The 25,046-nt window shown below is 38.4% G+C and overlaps 1 protein-coding gene across 3 annotated transcripts in view; it reads left to right on the forward strand.

Annotated features, from left to right (window-relative positions):
• The first annotated feature begins 257 nt into the window (after positions 1-257).
• Positions 258-25,046, forward strand: part of RNLS (renalase, FAD dependent amine oxidase) — a 306,184-nt gene continuing 281,395 nt past the window's right edge. For all 3 annotated transcript variants that reach the window (XM_081234363.1, XM_081234361.1, XM_081234362.1), the window contains exons 1-4: positions 258-695; positions 1,580-1,685; positions 2,289-2,431; positions 6,733-6,891. In XM_081234363.1, coding sequence (XP_081090489.1) covers positions 578-695; positions 1,580-1,685; positions 2,289-2,431; positions 6,733-6,891 — 526 coding nt within the window. In that variant the 5' untranslated portion in view covers positions 258-577. The remainder of the gene's footprint in view (positions 696-1,579; positions 1,686-2,288; positions 2,432-6,732; positions 6,892-25,046) is intronic.

Raw genomic sequence — 25,046 nt, forward strand, 5'->3', positions numbered from 1 at the left:
GATTGAATTTTACTAGTTTTATAGCACAATTTCTATAGGCATAAGCTTTTCATTGTCCTAACATTTCATAATAAAGATGATTGTGAGTTGGTGTATTTAATTGTATTATACTGATATGATATTTAACTTGATATATTTAAGATACATACTTTAAAATATGTAGGGAATGATTTGAAATGAATAAAGTTATATACATTTCAAAGTTTTTGCCTGCAGCAGTGTAGGCAAAACAGTGCCTACCCTGTGGCGAGGCGAGGTCTCACACTCTGACCTACATGATTTACAGGTTCTGGGGGGCGAGGGGCAGGCTGGAATTCACAGCTTATCGGATGGGGCCAGCCTGTCTTGGAAGCCAGCTCCTGGCCCTCAAACCAAGGGGAAGGCCAAGGTTTGCTGGTCTTCAGCGCTGATCATCCCCTCAGCCCCGGTCGCCTCCTCTCCGCCCCCTGCAGGCCAGCCGAGGAACTGCTCAGGGATCGGGTGGGGCCCGGAGCGCGGAGCCGACATCTCCAACCCGCTGAGCTTTGGCTGTTGCACCTACTGCAGGCCGGCCACCCCGCCGCGGAGACAGCGGGCCATGGCGCGGGTGCTGATCGTGGGCGCCGGGCTGACGGGAAGCCTGTGCGCAGCGCTGCTGAGGAAGGCGGTGGCCCGTCCTTTGCACCTCGCTGTGTGGGACAAGGCTGGGGACTCAGGTGGGTCGTCTCCTGGCCGAAACGGGAAACGCGGGGAAAAGAAGCCGGCGGGGACCATGGCTTCTGAAGTGGCCTGGGCCCTCCCGGAGTAAGTCTGTGAAGAAAATCCAGCAGCTCGGCGGGCGTCTGGTCATGTGATCGGAGACTTCCGGCGCCCGTGAGGCCTGAGAGGGCGCGCGGGTGGAAGCGGCGACCCCGGCTGGGCCGGGGGGTGGGGCGGGAGTACCGAGAGCACTTCAGAGGGCGGCCTGAGCGGCCTGGGAGGGATCCTGACTGGAGTTTGCAAAGCCTGGGCCTGCCGCTGTCGCTAAGAAATGGATTTTTTTCTTGGCCGCTCTGTGCCTGGGAGGCTTATCTCTAGATTATGAGAATCCTCAAGTGCCCGTTGACCAAGACTTTACGAAGATCTAGTTGACAGCATCCTGTCACTTTCCTGAAATCTGACTGCAAGAGGGAAAGCATTCGTTGATTCGTTCATTCTGACATTTCATTCATTATTTTGTTTTCTTTTGCCCGTTCGTTCATTCCTTTTACTCAGGTAAATAGATGCCTCAGTCACAGTGCTGAAGGGTGGCGCATTATTCATGTGTTCTTTTAAAAAAATCTCACACTCAGTGACCAAATTGTCTCTTAATTAATTCCTGACAATGTTAGATGACAAAATCTTCAGTATAAAAAAACGTTTTCTAGATGTCTGTAATCTGGAGAAAACAGAATATTTAAAAATGTATTAATTATTATGAAAGTAAAAAATTAAAAAAAAATTTTAAATATTTCCTCAAACAGTTCTAAGTAATCTATTTGTGGTAACCTGGGGTGAATAGCGTCAACTGCAAAAGGTTCATTCTAATGCACTAAGACATTTTCCTGGGGACTAATTCAAGGGGGAAGAATGACCACAGCCTGCAGTCCTCATAATCCACAGAGCACAGTGGACTTGGGTGCCCAGTACATCACCTGCACTTCTCATCATGCCAAAAAACACCAGAGGTGAGTTAGTCAAAAGGGGTGGAATCTGTCTTACTGGTTGTAGGATGTAAAAAGTTACAAATCATCCATTTTTAGCAGGGTTAAACTTTGACTCTTGTAATATCGTGAAATTATGTTATCATCATTGATCGTATTAGCAGTAAAAGGTTAACCTGAGTAAAGCGGGAAAACTGTAATACATACCTCATCCAATTGTGACCATCAGATGAGATGTTGCATGGAACATAGTAAGGGCTCAATAAATAAGAGTTCGTATGTTGGTGCTGAGGAAGAGGACAGATAGCTGTGATGGAAGTCAATCTTAACCAGCTTTAAAACTGGTGTATTGAATACCTTTCTTTTTATTTTCACTGACTTTAATTTTGAAATATATGAGAAAATAGACCTTTGACTAAGATTAGCAAAAGACTATGGATTCTCAAAACATTTCCGTTCTTCACCTGAATTATAGTTTTTATTAACACAAAACATATGTTGAGCTGCTCATAGGAAGATTTCTAGTTATTATTTAGGGTTGTAATCTCTAAGAATTCTTGGAAGAGAATATAGTATTTAGAGCTAAGTGTAGCATATAGTTATGTTATACATATTGATTTATTTCAGTTTTTATGATGAACTGTTAGCTCGTGGTGTTTTGAAGCCTCTGACCTCTCCTATTGAAGGAATGGTGATAAAAGAAGGAGATTGTAACTTTGTGGCACCTCAAGGAGTTTCTTCAATTATTAACCACTACTTGAAAGAATCAGGTGAGAATATAATTTTTTCTACCTTCTTTTAAAGTTAGCATTTTAAAATAAAAGTTATACACATAATTAAATATTAATGCTCTAAAGAAAGTTATAAAATAAAGTAAATGTTCTCCTACTCACCACTCAATAGCTAGTTGTCTTCCCCTAAAGTAATCATTGTTTCCAATATATGCTTCCAGAAAAATGTTTATGCATCTATCTATTGTTCTACGTGGCTGTCTCTATTTACCTATTCATATATTTGTATATATTCTTTTTTAAAACATAAATGAGGTTATTTTACATAAGCCATTCTATACTTTTCTCATCTATGTTTATAATAAATCAATCTCTATCTCTATCTATGTCTATATATATCCTATTGGTTCTATTTCTCTGGAGATTCTTTTTTTTTTTTTTTTTTTTGCTGTACGCGGGCCTCTCACTGTTGTGGCCTCCCCCATTGCGGACGCACAGGCCCAGAGGCCATGGCTCACGGGCCCAGCCTCTCCGCGGCATGTGGGATCTTCCCAGACCGGGGCACGAACCCATATCCCCTGCATCGGCAGGCGGACTCTCAACCACTGCGCCACCAGGGAAGCCCTCTCTGGAGATTCTTGACTGATGCATAATCATAGAGTGAATCATATCTTAGGTCTATTTTCATATCAGCAAATTCAGTGTGCTTCATTCTTTTCAATGCCTGTTCAGTATTACATGGTATGTGTGTATTGTTATTTAGTTAACTGTTAACTTTCTGGTAAGTATGTGGATTGTTTGGGGTGGTGGTGAGGGGTTGTTTTGGTTTATGCGAATACAAATATTACTGCAATGTTTAACCTTGACATACTTTTGAAAGCATATCTGTAGGATCAGTTCCTAGCAGTACAGTAGGTGTGTCAATGGTATGTGCATTTTTTATATAACTAGGTTGTGCCATCTCTTCCTCTTAAAGAATATCTCATCAATAGTGAAAGAGAACGTCTCTTTCCACACATCCTGATATTATGGAAATTTAAAAATTTTGCCCATGTGATGGGTTAAAATGGTATTTCCTTGTGTTCTGATTTGCATTTACTTAATTATGAATGAGTTTATGCATCTTTGTTTTGCTAACCACGTCTGCTTTTTTTTCTTGTGAATGTCTTATTCATAACCTTTGCCCGTTTTCTATGAGGATTTTCATTTGTTCTTTATATTTATTATAAGTGTTTTAAAATGGATTTTTTTGAAAAAGATGATAAATAATCTTGGATGATAAATGATTTATTTTTTAAAACAGAAATAGGCTTCTTGATGAATCATAAATAATTGCCCAACTGAAGATCACTGAGGAAAGGTATAAGGCTGAGTATTTGTTTTGTTTCATAAGCTATTTCTAGAATAGTTACTGTTTTGGTCTCCTTCATCAAATATTACTAGTTGGGAACTCTGAGAATCCCTGATACTGGGCATGGGAGGAGCCGGTGAGATTGAATATACAACATGAGGACACAGTAAATACCATTCTGGGTGAGGCCATTTCTCCATCTAGGATTTAGTCTATGATGGTGTATTCATCAGGATTTTCCAGAAAAACAGAATCAAGAGGATATATATATATATATATATATATATATATATATATATATATATATGCAGATTTATCATATAGAATTAGCTTATGTGATTTTGGAGGCTGGCAAGTCTGAAAGTCTGCTGGAGACCCAGGAGAGTTGATGGTTTAGTTTCAGTCCAAAAGCCTGAGACCCCAGAGAGCTAAAGGTACAGTTCCAGTCCAAAGGCTGGTGAGCCTGAGACCCAGGAAGAGCTGATGTTTCAGTTCAAGTCTGAAGGCAGGAGAATAAAACAATGTAAACAATGTCCCAGTTCAAAGGCTATCAGACAGGAAGACTTCTTTACTCCTGGGAGGGTCAGCCTTTCTGTTTTATTCAGGCCTTTGATTGATTGGATTATACCCACCTATGTTAGGGAGGGCAACCTGCTTTACTCAGTCTACCAATTTAAATATTAATCTCCTCTAAAAACACCCCACAGACATACCCAGAATAATGTTTGCCAAATATATGGGAACCCCCATGACTCAGTCAAGTTGACACATAAAATTAACCATCACAGATGGTGACACCATTTGGATATTTTGTAGAATGTCACCATCAGCTTCATATATTGCCACCATACAACTTGAAAAAAAAATCTCATTTCCATCATGATTTTTACTTAACCCAAATTAGATGTGCATACTTACTAAAATTTCCAAGTACTTACTAACTGTATTATATATCTAGCCATCCATGCATGCATACATCCATTCATCCAATAAACATTTACTGAGTGCTTACTATATACTGTTTTAGGCACTAATGATACATGAACCAAAGTCCCTGCCTCTTATAGCTGAGGGACACTCCTTGAATACATTGTACCTACATCCTTTTGTGTTACGTGTTTGGGGGACTATATGCTTTATTTTCCAATTTTGCTTTGGAAACTCTTGGCAGAAGAGGTCATATTTAATTATTTGTAGCTCAAACAGAATCTAATAGTACCTTGTACATAGTAGGTAGGTATAGTGATATAGCTTTAGATTTCTAAGATACATAAATATACATATATTCATTCTAACTTAGCCAATTCTTAGTAAAAACCTATTTATTATTTCAATTTGTGCAGTCTGTTGAGTGTGAGTACTTTAGATTTCTTATCACTATGTAAAATATTTATTTCAAAAGTAACTTTTAAAAAAGAATTACATACTACTGGTAGAAAATTTGGAAAATACAGAAAAATAGCAGGGGAAAGTGTCACTATAATATATAAATCAACAATAAGTCCATTTTGTGACATACTTTCTGCTTTTTTAAAAAATGAATTTTTATATAATTGAGTTCAAGGTCTACATATTTTGAGTCTACATATTTCAAGGTCTACATATATTGAGAGATTGACCCCTGGGCCTCATTCCTTCTACCATATTTGCATTTGATTTAAAAAATTTGTAATTACTATGTTGTAGAGTTATTCAAGGGAATGTGAAAGATGTAAAGGTATATGAGATCTGGAGACCTGACATGGAGGAGCCCAAGAGAGTATTTTGGGATAGATAAGACATACCTAAAGCATAGAGATACTTTGGATCAATGTCAGAATGAGTGGTAAAGGCAGTGATTGTCAAGATGAGAAGGATCACATTGGGCTGGAGTAGCTACGGAAAGGAAGCTTCATGGCAAAGGTTGGATTTAAGCTGGATGTTTAGTGGCTAGGAGCACGAGGTGTCCCATGCAGTGATGGACAGGATCTTTCATTGTGCTTTTCCCCCCTTATTCCATTTTTATTTATTTCTTTTCTATTCACGAGGCCAAATAAAAGTAGATTTGCTTTAACATCATATTTTTCTCACAACTGGAATGTGAGGTAAGTACTAGTATACCAGGGAGACTTAATGATCCAATTATATTTTCCTATCTTTCAGTTTATGGTTCATGATTCAGTCTTTTAAACAAATATTGATTAAATACCTAGTACATGCCAAGTACAATACTTTATATGCTATATATAGAAAAAACAGGCATAATTTGTGGCTTTTAAGTTAAAAGGGAAGAAAATATTAATCATATAACTACTCAAATAATTATTAAAATATCTTTGTGATAAATGCAAATAAGGGAAATGCTATGAGAGAACATTCCAGATTGTATTTCTCTTCATTTTGATTCTTTGTCATAAAGGTAATTGATCTATCGATGAGACTTGGATTTCTCTTCAGAGTTTTTTTTTTCAGGTTTAATAGGGAATATTGATACTTTTAATAGGGAATATTGATACTTTTAATAGGGAATATTGCTCTTTCTTGGTATTACTAGAGAGAATTCTTTACAGCTTTACTAAGATGTATACTTGCTCTACAAAGATAATGAACTTTAGAGTCAGGTGGATGTGGATTTAAATCATGGCGTGACATTTCTAAATCTGTTTCCTTATCTGGGAAATGAATTTGTATAATGTATATCAAGTGTTTGGCATAGTCTTGACATACAGTAGATGACTAATGAAAGATATCTATGGTTTCTATTATTATTAGTTGTAGTAGTAGTATTTTTTTTCCCCAGAGCAGGCATTGTTAGGGAGGTCCAAGGGCGCCAGAAGGGAGGGATTCCCATTAAACGAGATAGAAAGTAAAGAAAGTGAAGCCCAGGGGCTGTACAAGATGCACTTTACCATTTTATTCATCTGAGTGGATCCAGTCTGTGACTCTTCTCTTCCCTCTCATTCGTATGGAAAATCCTGATGATGTGAATATGATTTTGCTTTTGGAACAGGTGCTGATATCTACTTCAGACAGTGTGTGACCCAGATCAACCTGAGAAATGACAAGTGGGAAGTCCTCAGGGAAACAGGCTCCCCTGAGCAGTTTGATATTGTTGTCCTCACGATGCCAGCTCCTCAGATTCTGCAGCTTCAAGGTGACATCGTCAACTGTGAGTCTCAGCCTGCACTGTTTACCTTAGGGAATGGGCTCCCTTTGATAGAGCGTGAATTCAGTTTAACTGACTTAGCAAAGGGTGTATTAGGGATTCTACTGATTTGCATGTTTTAAAAACTGATACTATGGCCTGGTTCATTGTATTAGTCTAGGTCAAATTGAAATCCAGATTTTTAAAAACCCACTTAAAAATGGAATATTTCTCTTTTTTTCCTTGCCTTTAAGAAGTAAGTATTTTTGATGGAGATGTAGTAGTTTGGCCCAAAAGAAGAACAGTCTCTTTGTGGCCATTCTGGAAAAAAGAAGGTTTTTATGATATAAGCATTGATTATGTGACAAGCCTGGTAAACCTTACCTTGGATTGTTCTTGAGTGTGAGTCTTCCCTGATTGTGATTTGTTGACTCACCTTTCACCTGGCTTCTCCCACCTCCTTTTTAAAAAAAACAGCTTTGAGACTAATTCACATACCATACAACTCATCCATTTGAAGTGTATATGTCAATGGTATTTAGTATATCCAACGACATACTGCAACCATTCCCACACTCAATTTTGGAATATTTTCATCACCTCAGAAAGACACCCCATATCCTAAAGCTCTCACCTCCATCCCTCATCTCTGCCTCCAACTCTAAGCAAACAGTAATCTATTTTCTGTCTCTATAGATTTCCCTGTTACCTGGATTCTTTTTTTTTTTTTGTGCAGTACACGGACCTCTCACTGCTGTGGTCTCTCCCGTTGCGGAGCACAGGCTCCGGACGCGCAGGCTCAGCGGCCATGGCTCACGGGCCCAGCCGCTCCGCGGCATGTGGGATCTTCCCGGACCAGGGCACAAACCCGTGTCCCCTGCTTCGGCAGGCAGACTCCCAACCACTGCGCCACCAGGGAAGCCCCTACCTGGATTCTTAAGAAAAGCTTTTCTATAGCTCTGCTTTGTATCTACCTATGCCAGGTTTAACTGATTATTCTCCTCCCTTTCATCATGTCTGACTGACCCTGACACATAAGTCATTGATTTTTGGAGGATACCTCATCTTGCTTTGAAGTCCATGAGTTATAACAAAGCAGAGTCTGGTGATGGTGGCAAAGCTTTGGGGATGTGACATGCCTGTAGCTTTTGACTTTGTGGCATGACTGAAGGTGATATTGGATTTGATTGAGAAATAGCCTTTTATGCCACTGTTAGAAAGAAAACTAGTAATGAATATGGTTTATAGATCCTAGATTTAGAACTGTAATAGAGATTGTTCTCTGAGGAAGAATGTAGCTGCATATTACATCTTGAAAGCAGTTTGAGTATCAGTTCTACCATGCAGTAACAATATATAGCTTCTTTTGTTGTACAGTCTGAGACAGTAATATAGAAAGGATTGGAATGTTTATTAGATAGCTATAGGCAAAGTAAAAAACGAATTTCAAAGATCTCTTTCATGAGTCTACCTCTAGTGTGTTGCCAAAGTCACTTTAAAGTAGGATAATTTATTGCCTTGGATTCTGTAATAATTGGATTGTCGGCTCTTTATGATGAAAAAGTTTAAGAATGATTGACTTAGTACTTTTGACTAAGAGTAAGGACCTTTGGGGGGTTTTACTGGCTCAGTTCAGAATTGGACCTCATGCAAGCAATTCTGCGTTTGCTTCGTTGTTATGAAATAACCCATCTTAGCAGTAAAGGTTTAAAACAGAATGTCCTAACATGACCCTTGAATACCTGTGGGTCTAAAACAAAGGGATTAAAAACATATGATTTCTATTTATCTTATAAATCTCAATAAGGACCTCAGTATGAGGAATTAGCGTCATCTCTCTGTTTCTCGAGAACCTTAAATACACTCTTGCTTGCTTATTAGACATCTTCAGTTTCTTGAAAGACCTCCATTTACAAAGCTATCTATTGCCATCTAGTGGACGCAGTATATATTGCAGTCCTCCTCCACATTTTTTTAACTAGAGAGAACTATGAAGATGACCGAAATATAGGCTATAAAACTATCTGTAGGGCTTCCCTGGTGGCGCAGTGGTTGAGAGTCCGCCTGCCGATGCAGGGGATATGGGTTCGTGCCCCGGTCTGGGAAGATCCCACATGCCGCGGAGCGGCTGGGCCCGTGAGCCATGGCCGCTGAGCCTGCGCGTCCGGAGCCTGTGCTCCGCAACGGGATAGGCCACAACAGTGAGAGGCCCGCGTACCGCAAAAAAAAAAAACAAAAAAAAAAAACAAAAAAAAAAACTATCTGTAATATAATTCACAAAACTCCATTCACACAAGGAAATGAATTTAGGTCCATGATAATTAACTTACTCAAAAGTTCATAGCTAATTAGTGACAGAACTAGGGCTGTGCTACAGGTCTCACATTCATACCAACTATTAGCAGCCCTGTGTCTTTGGCTTTCTTTGTGCTTGTCTTTTCATTCTTTCTGTCTCTCTTTTTAAATCATGTCTACTCCTTAGAATCAATATAGTACCATCTCTTACATGAAAGACTTCCCTTTTGATTACAGTGTGGTCTAGATTTTCCCTTATCCATCCTCCCTTTCCCTATTTTCCTTTTTACAAAAGAAACAGAACTAGTTTTTTTTGGCAATTACTTATTACACTTACTACATTCTCCCAGTTAGGAGAACAGGGAAGCTTTATGAACTATATAGTGAACCTCTATGATTCATGATTTGCCATCTGGTTCTATGACAGTGCTACTCTCTATATATTAATATTATAAAAGCGAACTCACTTAATCCTCACAACAATCCTAATTACTATTATTTCCATTCTTGGTGGTGATGCTGAGATGTGAGCCTTAGTAGTGTGACTCCAGAGCCCATACATGTAACCACCGTTATACACGGTGTCAGACTACCCTATTATTGATTGTTTCATGTATTTGTGAGTTCCCACAGTGTCCCGCTAATTTTTTTTTTTTTTTTTTTTTTTTTTTTTTTGCTGTACGTGGGCCTCTCACTGTTGTGGCCTCTCCCGTTGCGGAGCACAGGCTCCGGACGCGCAGGCTCAGCAGCCATGGCTCACGGGCCCAGCTGCTCTGCGGCACGTGGGATCCTCCCGGACCAGGGCATGAACCCGTGTCCCCTGCATCGGCAGGCGGACTCTCAACCACTGCGCCACCAGGGAAGCCCAGGAGTGCATATTTTTAAAGGTCTCCTAATGAATAATCTTCCTTTATAGTTTTGTATGCTATCTCACATCCTTAAAACCAGAATGCTAATTTATTTTTTTATGAAACAAAAGGAAAGAAGGAAGGAATGAAGAAAAGGGAGGGGAAAGGAAGGAAGGAAAAAAGAAAGAAAGAGAGACAGAGACAGAGGCAGAGAGACACAGAGAGAGAAGGAGACAGACTGGGTCTGGAGCTGGACTCCCCGTGTGAGAGCCACTCCTTCTATCCCCGTGTAGACTCATGTGCATTCCTGCTCTGACCAGATGAATCCATAGAGGTGAGAACCATATTCATCTGAGCAGAAACATGTCAGTAACCCTCCAGGGAGAAAATGTGCTAGTCCTGCCCTACCCTTACCCCATAAAACACTGCTAATTTTGGACCAAAGCCCTCAAGCCCCCTAACATTACTTCAGAAAGCAGACAAATGAGAGCAAAAGTGTGGTCCATGCTGAGCATGTGGCCACAGATCAGGAGAGTTGCCAAAAATAGAGTTGAGAGAGACAAGGAGAGTCATCTAGCTGGCCTCCTTTCTTGAAGAATCCTGGTCTCCTCTGGGTTCCTTGAATGAACCACACATTCTTCATCTGTGCATTTACTCACAAAGCTCCCGTTGCCTGGAACAATTTGACACATCCTTTGTGTTCTCTGTCCTTCAGGACCCAGCTCTGGGCCTCTGAGTTCTTCAGAGCTTCCTGGGGGCTCTGTGCTTCAGGGAAAGCATTCAGAACCTTCTCTAGCACTTGGGTTTTATACTACTTATTTAGTATTGTCTACTCTGTGGAGGGAGTGAAGAACTTAGACTGACAAAGCCAGGATTCGTAACCCAGCTCTGCCACTTACTGTCTGGGTGATTTGGGGCAAGTTGCTTAACCTCTCTGAGCTTCGATTTCCATGTTAATAAAATGAGGGTAAATAACATTATCTAACCACATAGGATTACAGTGAAGATTACATGAGGTAATCTGAGTAGAGGATTTAGAAGTATTAAAGTTAATGTTCCCAGTAACTTTTTAGTGTTTGTGACTTTTTACTGTTAAGGAAAAGGTCTGAGATGTCTATTTAAAGGGTTGTATGCTTGGTGTTGGGGATTAACCAAAGGTGGCTATTTTATTTTCAGGGTTTTACAAGTAGGATACATTACAGACATATTCCTTGCTGTGAAAGAACATGACAATTGCCTTGAAAACTCTACATTAATTAACTTTTTTTTTTTTTTTTTTTGCGTTATGCGGGCCTCTCACTGTTGTGGCCTCTCCCGTTGCGGAGCACAGGCTCCGGACGCGCAGGCTCAGCGGCCATGGCTCACGGGCCCAGCCGCTCCGCAGCATGTGGGATCTTCCCAGACCGGGGCACGAACCCGTGTCCCCTGCATCGGCAGGCAGACTTTCAACCACTGCGCCACCAGGGAAGCCCTAATTAACTTTTAATTAACGAACTGATCACTTTTGTAAGAGGAGTAAGTCATTATCGGAGCTTTTTCACAAGTCAACAGTGACATTTTTATGAAAGCCACCTCTTTTAGAGGGAGGCACAACCTCCTCTCCCCTTCACCTCTTCACCCCACACCCCCAAACCTGTACCAGAGTAAGAGAATAAACACGTTGTCATAACATCTACCCCCACCTGCATGACTTCCATGCACACTGTTCATAGGATCACCCATACCTCTGAGGAAGCATCATTATGGGAATATTTCAAGTGTCCCCATGTTCCTGACATTTTTCTAAATGCTAACTCAAGAAATTTAGAAGATGCCATGCCCATTGGCCAGGTGTTCTCATGAAGCTGTGTGTGGGCACAAAAGTAACAGATGAGCTTTACGTCTGACAAGTGTAAAAGTTCTGTGTTAGGAGAAACTGATGTGAAAGCATTTTTATACGATGATGTGGTCTGAGCTCTTGGTTATGAATGAGCAAATGGTAGTGGGGGAGATGTCTCTGTAGATGATTCATTATTATCAGTCAAATGTGTGCCCACAAAAAGGCAGCCAGAAAAATCCTAGTAAGGATTTTGGATATCAGTAATAAGGATATTGGAAACACAGTGAGAAACATTACTTTGCCCTTGTGCAAAACAATGGTGTATTTGTATCCAGAATATCGTATGGTCATGTTGAGTTAGAATTTACAGCACTAGGGTGCAAAGGATCGTCTGTTCCTTCATTTCTCTAAATATATAAATTATCTGCTTAGAGCGTCTTTTTATCCACCTGATAGGAAACCCACCCTCAGTCATCATTAGAGCTGCCTCCCTTCCCTTTGGGATCACACAGGAACCTCAGGCTTTTGTAGTGCCAGAAAACAGGGGAGGTGTGGGGCGTAAGTCCATAAGGTTGCCATCATTATTGCTCCTCCTCTGCTGTGTGGGGCTGGGCCAGCCCTGGTCCTCTGACATGGGTTAGACACATTGCCTTGTGTGGACTCAGGGATGCCTTTCAAGGGATAACACTGTACTGACACTGAGATCTTTCCACTGCTCTCCAGGGTGAGAGACATGCTTCAAAGGCATTCTGCAGCAAGATCCCAGCTGGGCTGGGTACACAAGTGAGAGCCAGGTCTCTCTCTCTCTCCCGCAAACTCCTGTCCCTTAAACATTTCATCTCCACTCCATACCCACTCCCACTTTCAGGAATCCACTAGCTGAATCCAACTTAAGACTCTGAAAAAGAAAGACACTTCACTTTCGCACGTCTGCATGTGAGGCGGAAGGCATCCCAACCTTTAGAAACACAACAGTGAGCATCTCTTTCATAGATTGGAGGGTGGAGAAAGGAGAGTTGATTTTCCCTAAATGACTTCTTTTGGTGAGTTCTTTAATTTCTGGTTGCTATATTATAGCAAAGATGTAATAAACCTATAGGTCTCAAGAATGCAAACTATAATAACTAAAGGATGCATACATGAATACAGTCTAAAAGAAATGAAAAATCCTTTATCTAGAAATATAAAACTCCACAGTTGTACAATGGAGATTTACAATGGCAATAGAGATATATGTATACATATACATGTATATTTAATTATAAATTAGGAGAATCTGAAATTGTTATTAAAATTCTAGAATACAACACCAAAGGAAGAACAGAAACCTTCAAGCCTTAAGGTACATAGTTTTAGACTAAGGAAATGCCACTTTACTTCAAAGTACAGAAGTTTTCAATCCAATAAAATATTATTTATTTGACTGCATCTAAAAAATGCTTACTTGGCTTACATTTTAAAAATTGAAACACTTATTCGCCTGAAGTGTAGTCATTTAAAAGTTTCAGTAAATTCACAGATGGTAGGTTTTTAATGAACTATTAAAAATCCTAGGGGTACATTTTTAACTTTCTAAAGATGTCCTAGTAAATAACCACTTTCTCAGTAGTCACCTACGTACTATCCCCCTCTTTTCTCACATCGGTGCTCTAGCAAGCAAAACAGAGCTCCTCAGGCTGTCCCCTCACTCTGTTTTCCTTTCTAACCTCTGGCTACATACTCTGGCTTCAGATATTCTACCACCAATTTGCACCTTAATGCTGTACTTGACGTACACAAAATTGTTCAGTATCTTTCTTCTTTTAATATTATGTGATTTTTGAATTTGAATTTTATTTTATAATTAATACACTTTATTGATGAAAAACTTGAAAGTAAAAAGAAAATAAAATGCATTCATAATTCCAGCCCCATGGATCTTAACCCAGTTAATACATATTTCTAGGTATTTTTAAGGTAGAAATAAAATATTTTTTTTACTTTATAATATCTTAGGAAAAAATTTTCAATGCCAGTGAATGTTCATGTTTGTCATAATTTTTACTATATAGTGTTCTATTCTTTGGATTTACCTTTATGTATTAAACCAGTTTGATAAGCATTTAGGAGGTTTCCAAGTTTGCAAAGTGTAGCTTTGATAGCGCAAGTCTGAAACAAAAATTTTCTGCACTAAACTCCATACTGGATGCAAACAGTTATTTTCATATAGAGTAGAATAAGGTCCTCTTGATGACTTCTGTTCTAAGTTTTATTTGTTAATCTAATGTTTTATTTATCTCTGTGTGCCTTAGAATAAGGTTTCATTAAAAAATCCTGTTGGACTACTGATTTGAATTGCATTGAATTTGAGTGTTAATTTAGGAAGAATTTATGTCTTTACAGTACTGCATCTTCTCATCCAAGAAAATCAAAGTTCTATTTAGGTATTTTTACGTTCTTCAGAAAAATTTTGTAGCTTTTATCTTAAGAACTTACACATTTCTTATTAGGCTTATTGTGGAATCTTTTATATTTGTAGAGATTGTGAGTAATATCACTTTTGTTGTTTTATGTTTATTTAGGTATTTACAGAGAACACCACCTAGCTGAATTTTTAAATCTAACATGAAAAGTCTGTTTCTTTTGATAGGAGAATTCAACACTTTTACATTTATTGGAATAATAACTATATTGTATGTATCCTTTACATCTATGTCTACTTACTTATTTTACTTTTTTTTCACTTTTTTCCACTTTCTTATTTGCCAGCTTTATCAAGTATTTCTTATTCCTTTCCTCACATTATTTATAGGAGCTACAGTGCTTTGTCATTCCATTAATGGTCATCTTCTTATCCCTTACAAACACACTTAAATTTAAACATATTCCATCTCCCTCCTATTTCTCTCTACCTCATTCCACAAATATTTTTTGAATGTCTACTGTATTACATTTTATTGGGTAAGTTAAAAAAATTAAGTAGTCCTATTTTTTCCTCTCCCCAAATATATTTTTTATTACTTTAAATGACAAAGCTGATTAATAATCTTATAAAAAATGAAGCAATCCAAAGTTGAATTAGTAATTCATTCCCTGTGCTGTCTTCCTTTCCCACTCCCTGGAGGTAACTGATGTTAACAGTTTAGTGAGTGCCCTTCCACACCTTGCTTCAGGCATATGGGCACCTTCTAAATGTATTGGTTTGAAATTTGCATTTTAAATTAATTTCTTTGGATAAATACATCTAATTTATTTCTATTTAACAGCTGCATGATTTTCTCTAGTTTGGGAGTACCAGAACTTAGCTTTTCATCTCATTGTTTATTGATAGCATTCAGGTGGTTTCTCTTTTTTTCCTATTTATTCCTGTTTATTGCTAAATTGGGTGATAAAATACCAACATTAGAATTTGGGGGTCAAAAGCTCTGTATGTTTTAATACATACTGCTGTATTACTTTCCAAAAATTTTGTGATGATTCTCATTCTTAATGTTTGAGAATGCCTGTTTTTCTATATACTCATTTGCACTGGACGTTTTTAATTTTTTATTAATCTTTTTAAGATTTCTGCCAAATTGATAAATGAAAACAGGTACATCATTCTTGCTTTAATTTGCATTTACCTTGACTGAAAGTGAGATTGAGCCTCATTTCATAAGTTTATTGGACATTTAGATTTCCTCTTTTGTAAATGTCCTGGTCATCTCCTACACTATCTTTTCTAGTGGGCTATTTGTCTTTTAGGAGCATTTTATATATGAGATATTAAAGTTTTTCATATGGTATTACAGATATCTACCAGACTACCATTTATTTGTATTTTGCTCTTGTTTATGTCATTTGCCATAATAATTTGTTAAGATTTTTATTTAGTCAAGTCTGTCTTTTCTTTTATAGATTTCCTGGATTTCCTGACTTGCTAAGAACTATTTTTCTCACTCTAAAGTCATATAAATATTATAAATTATATTTTAATAATTTTAATTCTTATGCTTTACATTTAAATCTTTATCTATTGACATAATAAGTGTTTTATAAGGTATGAGATATGGATCTAGCTTTGTGGGCATTTTCCCCCATAGTGGTACCAATTTTATCTGCACCATTTATTTAATAAGAGTTTCTTTTCCCCACTAAATTGAAATTCCACATTTGCTATATGATAAGTTCCTTATATACTTGCATCTGTTTCTGGGTATCTATTCTGTTCCATTTATTTACTCCTTTGCCAAACCATCACTATTTTCTTTATAATCACTTTGTGGTTGTAACTCACTTTTAAGGAGTCTGAACTATATGGGTGTAAACATGAGGAAGTTTTATTTTTTCCTGGAACTGTCCTCACACTTCCCTATTTGAACTCCATGTCTTTCTAGAGATTGAGTGCCTTAATGACATCTTGATCATTTGCTCAACTTTCTAGTCACTTTTGGCTGTTGGAATAGTCTCATTTTGGTTTTTAAGACACAGCTGTGTTTATTTTTGAACTTCAGTGCCAGGTAGACCTGTATGTTGTACCAGGGGCTTGTGGCAGAGTGAATTGTGGGGTCTGTTTTACACACACACCCCTTCAGTCTCTCTTTGAATATCTACCCACCCCTCCCTTCAGACTATATTCTCCAGGAGACATTGATTGCTCCTATGACTGGCAGCTTGTTGGTGGTAAGAAGGTAGCCTTGGCTTCCCTGCACTTCATTCCTGTTGTCTGATGCTTAGTGTTGGTTCCATGTAGACAGTGTGTGGTGTGTTTTCTTGGCCCAGTGGGCAGATTTCGGCTTCACACTGAACCTTTCTGGGGCTGTTAACAAACCCCTCCTATAGCCTAGAGGCAGCGAAGTCAGCGCACCAGCAGAGCTTTGCCCCACCCAGCCCCTGCAGGTTCTGCAGTTCAGCAAGTACGTAGTCAGAAAACATGGTCCTTGTCAAACCTTCCTGGAGCTCCCTCCCCAGGGTTTGTTTCTGAATTATCCTCTGGGGACCTCCTAGGGAGAGGAATCACCTCCTCCCCGCTCACAGGATTTGGGAAAAAAACTTCTCTCCTGGAATATGACACTCCTGAGAGAGCTTTCATATCCCCTTGAGTCTTCTTCCTATATTGACTGGGTAGTGGGGCTCAGAGCAGTAAGGCCAGTTCTTACTGGTAATTTCTCAGAACTCTCTGAGAGCAGATGGCCAGATCCTTCTCCAGTGGCTTCTTTATTGCTTTTTGTCCCTAACTTTACAGAGAGCCAGATTAAAGGAGCAAAAATACTATTGCAGTTTTAATGTCTGGAAGGCAAGAATTTCCTTACTATGCTTTTATTAATATATCCCAATTTAATAATAACCATGCCCCCATCAAAAAAGTTTGCTTGTTGACCTCCCTCTGTCCGGCCTTCAAATTCAGTTTAAAACTGCCTCCACAATAATGTCTTCCCGACAACCAAGACCAGGCTATTTCTCTCATTACATGTTAGCCTAGTTTCCTGCACCTCATGTTTTAACACTATCACAATTGTAATTAACTAATGGCTTAATCCATTGTGCAATGTGTGCCTTTCCTGGTAGAATTTAAGAATATAAAGTATAAGAAGACGGGAGCTGGTTCTGACTTACCTACTGCTTGTGAGCGCCTCACACATGTATGCCTCAGTCTCTATTTACTGAGTGGATGACTGACTAGTCTGAAATACATCATGAAGGACAGGCAGAGGGAGAGGAAGAGGAGGCTTTGGGGAGAAAACAGGTCTTAGCAAAAAGTTGGAAGTAGAAACACTTGTTTTATATATTGGAGCCTGAAAATAGATTGGCTTAGTGGGAGTAAAGGCTTTGCAGTGGGGAATTTTGGGGAGATAAAGCTGGAAATGTGGATTTGGGGCAGAATGCAGTGAACATCTGTTGAACAAACAGCAGAGGTCCTAGTTCATCAAAAAATATGGCATCTACCTTTTAAAACCTGACTAGATACATTGAGATGGGAAACAACTTTACCTAATTGGATTGGGAGGAAAAAAACATTTGAGGACTTGGGGAACACTGTTCAAAAGGCTTCTAATCTTAACACATACACTCTCCTTAAACAGACACTTAACTTAGAACTTTGGTAATCTATACTACAAAAATGCATAATCTCAGACCTTATTATGTACCATAGAATATAATGATAAAATATTACTCATAATGAATACCTTCAACCTCCTTCCTAGAACTTCTAGAATCTCCCATCATCCTTGATGGAAAAATGAGAACCAATTCTTTTTACTAAAAGAAGTTTAAATTCTTCATTCTTCCTTGAGATTTTGATGAAAAGATTTTGATTACAAGCACAGGAAACAAAAGTCCTTTATTCATCGAATAATATGCTTAATTGCTTTTTCCAGCAGACCATCTCCATAGGAGGGGAAATAATTCAATTTCTAAACTTCTCTAGATATTAGCTGTTCTGTTGGGCTTCCTGCAAGCTTATGAACTGAGATCTCAATTTTAGACCAAAAAAATAATTATTACTATTAAATTCCTTTTATTTATTATATCTTGATCTTCACCTTTTGTATCTGCCTCATCTACTTGTCCTTATTATTATTTACAAAATATTAGACACAGAGAGTTCCACTTAATCTTATATTCTCTCTCTAAGTGCCTGAGAGGGACCCCAAGCTAATCTTTGCCTCTCTGCCACCCTCCCAAAACTTGAGAGTCAGCAGAAATGGCAGAGACTTTCATTCATCTTGGAGTTTAGAGTGATCTGGCACTGATATTATCAATACTTGTGCTTATTACCCACTCCAGATCCTGACAGGACAGAGGGAGTTTTCCTACTTAAATGTCCTTCTGAGGAACGAGTTACTTGTGTTGGGAAAAAAAAAAGAGCAAGAGAATTAACTTGATGATGATGATAACCAACATCAAACAGAGTTTTTGTGAATTTCTATTATTAAGCATTTTATCTACAGTATATCTTTTACTCTTTACAGTCACCTTATGAGCATTATTTTATCCCATTTTATACAAGGGGAAAGTGAGTCTCAGGGAAATTAAGACAACTTCTCTGATGTCACATATCTTTTGGGTGGCAGATCTGGAATCCAGATTTTCTCTAGGCTCTAGTAATTGGGGCAAGGTACCTTTTGGCCTCTTTGCCCAGCACTAATGTGTATGATCTCCTCATGCTTGATATAAATGCACCTATGATGTAAATATTTGGACTTTTTTGTTCTTGTACACATGCTGTCAATAGACGCATGATGTTTGAAACTAGGCCAGAAGGTTGCTTCTCTAAAGGAAGAAAAGATCCCTTCTTAATGCTGTCTTACTGCTGTGTACTTCCTTCCAAACTTAGAACTCTATTTTTCATTCAGAGTTCTTCGATAACAGAAAGGCTTTAAAAAGAAATGTCAAAACTAGAGATGGGGTGAGATGAAAGAGCAGAGAGCTATAATTTATTGAATTGCGTCATTATCACCAACTGAGTCATCAACTGAATTGAATTAAACTTTTCCCCATCTGAGCTGGCAAAGACATTTTAAAGAGAGAAGAAATTTGAGAACTAAGATTCTTAGCTTTCTGGCTGACAAAGACATTTTAAAGAGAGAAGAAATTTGAGAACTAAGATTCTTAGCTTTCTGGTAGAAAAATCTGAAGATTCAAATAAAATGTGCTAAACACAAATAAGAACATATTACCACAACCAACTACTAATTTTAAAACAGGGAATTTTTTTTTTTTTTTTTTGCGGTACGCGGGCCTCTCACTGTTGTGGCCTCTCCCGTTGCAGAGCACAGGCTTCAGACGCGCAGGCTCAGCAGCCATGGCTCACGGGCCCAGCCGCTCCGCGGCATGTGGGATCTTCCCGGACTGGGGCATGAACCCGTGTCCCCTGCATTGGCAGGCGGACTCTCAACCACTGCACCACCAGGGAATTCCAAAACAGGGAATCTTAAACATTTAAGATTAAAAGAGAGCAAGAGAGGAATAGAAGAATACCAACGTTCTACATTGGATAAGCTTTTTCTCAAATTTGTTTTTCTTTTTCACCAATGTATATAATTTAAGAAGTTTCTTATTCTGTTGCATCAGATCTATGAGATATGGCTATCTGCTGACCAGACATTCTGGTCTTCCATCACTCTTCTGAAATCTAGTTTCCAGAGTCTGACATTTTTCATTCTGACTTGAATGTTTGCTTCTAGAAAAGAATGAGAGGGAGAATCTAAAAAAATACTTGAGTAGCTAGCACAGAACGTTTTATGTTTACCAGTGTAGAATTCTCTGTTGGTTTGAGGAAGCTATTTAAATATCAGTCTCTCCCAAAATTTCTACCATGAAATAGACAAAGAAAATTACTATATCCAAGGCAGAGTTTGCTTTCCATTTCTGTGAGTTCTTATAATTTTACTTGCCACAGGCATATGAGATTATAAAATTTTATTCCAAGGAGAGAAGTTAAAATCCAGTTTTATTTTTTTAAATGGCAATTGTAATATTTTATTCAGATGTTGAATTTATTTTTTCATTATATAAATATTTATTGAACATCTACTGTGTGCTAGAAACTGTTCTAGACACGCTGAATACAGCAGTGAGCCAAACAATAAAAGTTCCAAGGAACTTCTCTTCCAGTGGTAGGAGGCATACTATTCTATTCCAGTGGGAGGAGGAAAAATAAGTAAAATATCTATGTGAGATAATAGTAAGTACTGGGAAAGAAAATGAAGCTGCTATATGGAAATAAAAAGTGACCAGGAGTACTTTTGTGTATAGTATGAGCAGACCTGTGACAAAGTGATTTTTGAGCAGCAGAGACTTCAAGGTAGTGAAAATGTGAGCCATAAGATTATCTGGAGGGGTATCCTTGCAGAAGTAGCTGCAAGTAGAAAAGCCCCAAGGAATGAGGAGTTTCACAAGGGGGCCATTGTTGCTGGTGTACAGTGCATAAGGCGGGGCAGTGCTAAGAGGTTAGAGCAGAGAGGAAGCAGGAGGCCCAATTATATAGGGCTTTGTGGACTCTGATAAAGACATTGGGTTTTACTCCACATGAGATAGAAAGCCATTGAAGGAATGACGTGATCTAACTTAGATTTGAGGAGGTGTTTTCCTGCTGTTGTGTGGAATTTAGACTGTAACAGAGTTGAGTTGACCAGATGGACTGATACTATAAAAATACAGGGCAGAAATGAGGGTAGCTTGGGTTATAGCAGGTAGTGTGTTGAAAAATGGTTGCAAGCCAGATGCACAATAATCAATAGTTTTTGCATCGATTCTCTTCCTGATACAGGATCTCAAGTGTTCAGATAGTTAGGGAGAAAACTAAGCATCAGTGGTGCCAAGAAAATGTTTGACGGAAGAGGAAGTGATAAGCTATACAAATGCTGCCTATAGTTTCATGTAAGAGTTGGTCATTGGATTTAGCAATATGGAAAGCATAGGTGACATTGACAGTAGTAGTTTCTATGGGGTATTAGGAATGAAAAACAGATTGGAGAAGGCTCAAGAAGAAACAGGAAGAGAGGACATTGAGATAGTGGGTGTAGACCAGTGTTTGTCAATCGGTTTTTTCATTATCATCTCCCTAAAGAGTTTTTTAGACACTTTTTCCTAATTGTCCTCCAGCCACCCCAATGGAATTATAATATCATAGATATACTTTATATTTGCTACATATTTTATGTATATATATATGCTTTATATATAAAAAGAGTAAGAATTGTTTGTCCTTCAAGAGTCAATTTTTGCCCTTTGAGGGTGATATCACTCCTACTGAGAATGTCATGGTTTAGACAATCCATTAGAGGAGTTTTTCTGTGAAGGGGGACAAAGAATTGGGCTGGTAGCTAGAGAAGGAGGTTGGATCATGTTTTTATTGTTTTATATTTTTAAGATGGGTTGCATTATAACATGTTTGTGTGCTGTTGGAAAGAATATAATAGAAAGGGGGAAATTGATGTTGTAGACCACGATTTGACAGTTACAGGAGTCATGGTCTTGAGGAGGAGATAGAGGATGGGGGCTTAGATGGGAGCCAGACAGTTCTCCCACTATAACAGGAGGGAAGGCAGAGCACATGAGCACAGGTGGGGACGGGATGGTATATTTGGAGATGAGAGCCTGTGGATGTCCTTTTCTGAACGATTTGTTTTCTCAGTGAAAAAAGAAGCAAGATCATCAGCTGAGATTGGGGAGGGGCAGGAGGTTTTGAAGGTTTAAAGGGAGAGGAGAGGTGTGACATAGTCATCTAGGGGAGTGAACTGAGCAGAGTGAAGGAGGGTAGCCTGGCAGCACTAAGATCCACTTGAAGTTAGTGATTATGACTTTAAAATGAGACCAGTGAATATTTTTTTCCCTCTAGCACTTGATCTCCTCTAAGCACATTAGATATTTTAAGTATTTGAATTAATGAATAAATGACTAAAGTGAGTGAATACTGAGTTTATGCTGTTGCTACCTAAAATTTTTTCAATTTACTAAACTGACATGTTTTTAATTGGAATGTTTTATACTTGATTTTGTTAAAATTAAGGCCTTTAGACAAGAACATAGTATAGCACACCCTGGTTCAAGTTTTCTTATCGAAGTAGCTAAGATCAGCAAGGATATTTAGTGCCTTTGTTTTAGCTGATGCTCTTGCTGAATATGGGTAGAGGATGTAAAAATGACAACTTATTTGAATCTCTTTCTAAATATATTATTTTTATAAAAAGGAGACAAGAAGTCAATGGTAGTTTCTTTGAGGATGTGGTAGTCATTTGCTAGAAATTTCTGAAATTCTGAACTATGCTTATCCATTCATCCATTTATTAATTTAACAAGCATTTTCTCAGAGTCTCCTCTTTCATCAGCCACAAGAAGAACTGAATATAACATGATTTCTACCTTGGAGTACATTACAGGCATCTGGATGTTACACTACTTTTAGAAGAGGTGTATATAATTTACTTTAGACTACAAAAGATATACTCAAACTAATATATTTAGTGAACATGGTTCCTATGTAGTACCACATGCAATTAGAACTGATAAAGAAAGAATATAATAAAATTTGTAAAATAAAAAATTCAAACACATAAGTAAATTCAATACAATATCTATAAAATCTGTTTAACAGAAAACAGGGTGCTCACAGAGAGTGCTATGTCATGACTACAATTGCGTGCTTCATAGAATCTTAATTAGAAATTACTAATTCTTAAAGAATTACTAATTCTCAAGATTGTTATACTTTCCTTTTTCAAGATCAATTGGTGCTTTTGAAGAGTTAACAGCTTCATAAATTTGGCATATGATTCATTCTTCTGTTGGGGCCAGGCTGGTGCTCACAGGCTGCAGGATACACAGATGAACAGCATGTGGCAGTGTTTAAATGCTGTTCAGAAGGCCAATGCCACAGGCCTAAGACAATTTAGAACACTTCTCTACAATGATTGCACATGCATATTGGGATTATATTTTTCTTTTACATTGCCATGTGTCATGCTTTGTTTGCCAAACAGAATATAGAAAATGAATAGGCAGTTTTCTGGCACAAATCTTAGTAGATAAATTGTCAGAATGAACTCTGCTGCTTAAGAAAAGCATAAACATAATTTAGTCACTGGATGTGGCTGTATGTAGGTTATTGCTGTGGGGAATTTTGGTTTGGCCAAAGTGTTATTTTCTTTGAAAATTTTGATAGACTGAGGTTCTCTTTGTTTTCATAATACTCCCATTCCACCCCACCCACCGAAAGAGCAAGCTATCCAATTACTGAGGTTACACTTGTATAAATGTAGTTGCCCAAATCTAACATAATCATGAATTTATCTTGTCATGACTTAAAATTATAGATATTGTTTGAATAAAAGAGAATTAAGCTCTTGATTCATTTTTAAACTTTTTACAGAGAGTTTTCTTTCATTTAGACTTTTTTCCCATATACAATGGAGTGAATTTTAGGCTACCCCCAAAATTCAGATGTGTGTTTGTGTGTGTGTGTGTGTGTATGTGTGTGTGTGTATATCCCCCTCATTGTCCTACACACTTTAAGATAATACTACTCGTAGTGATTGAAATCTTTATATAATAATATAATGGGGGAAAAGCTCTATGGATAGACAGTAGTCATTATCAGACAGTAGATGTATAAAGATATTTTTAGTTTGTGACTATTGTCCTTATGCATGAATGTTCTCATTACTCTACCTTTTATATTTACTGTCATCCCAAAGACTTTGCTTTGAGACACTGTGATATCTTATTGCCCCCATTGCCAATTGCTTTCCAATTAACTATCATACATGTACATCTAATGAGCACTCTCTGTATTCCAGGAATTGTCCCATTGTCCCAGATTCTGAGTTCACCTAGGTTAATGAGCCCTAGTCACAGTTCTTAAGGAGCTCATAGTGGGAATATTTGTCTGTTGCATTTCTCTTCTTGTTGCTTCTGAAATATGTTTTTTTAAATATATAATTAGGCTTAAGAGCAACTTCTGACCATTTCTTCTGCCCTTCTTCCTAGTCTGGGCTCTGCTGCTTATTATCTATGTGTCCTTGGGCACACTACTTAACCTCTCTAACTCCCTGATTCCTATTCTATACAATTGAGGTGATAATTCCTACCTCATCAGGGCACTGGGGGAGATTAAATAAGATAATGTATTAAAGCACCTAATAAATTGCTGGCACACGATCAGTGGTCAATGAAAGGAAACTGCTGCTGCTGTTGTTTAACTTGTATTTGTCACATGTCTGGCACTTATTGCTAAGGTTTAGTTCCCTTTCATTCCCTTGCTGTTATCTGTTCTTCAAACATTTGGCCAGTGGGAATTTAAAACTAAAGTAAATAGCAATAGGTCCAATTTATGAGCATCTTTTATGTGCTAGATATTTTATATGTTTTGTCAATAATCCTAAAACAACCCAGTATTATTATTCCTACTACATAGGAGAAGACAAGGGAGATAAAAATTACTTTCTTAAGTGATGAAACTGACCACACACCCCACGCAACCCGCCCAGCTCGTGGCCTCCCGAGAGTAAGATGTGTGGCTGACAGGGTCTTGGTGCTCCGACCAGGTGTCAGGCCTGAGCCTCTGAGGTGGGAGAGCCGAGTTCAGGACACTGGGCCACCAGAGACTTCCCGGCCCCACATAATATCAATTGGCAAGAGCTCTCCCAGAGATCTCCATCTCAACACTAAGACCCAGCTCCACTCAATGACTAGCAAGCTACAGTGCTGGACACCCCATGCCAAACAACTAGCAAGACAGAACACAACCCCACCCA

This window comes from Mesoplodon bidens (assembly GCF_964165515.1).
Source record: "Mesoplodon bidens genome assembly, chromosome: 1".
NCBI classification, from domain to species: domain Eukaryota; kingdom Metazoa; phylum Chordata; class Mammalia; order Artiodactyla; family Ziphiidae; genus Mesoplodon; species Mesoplodon bidens.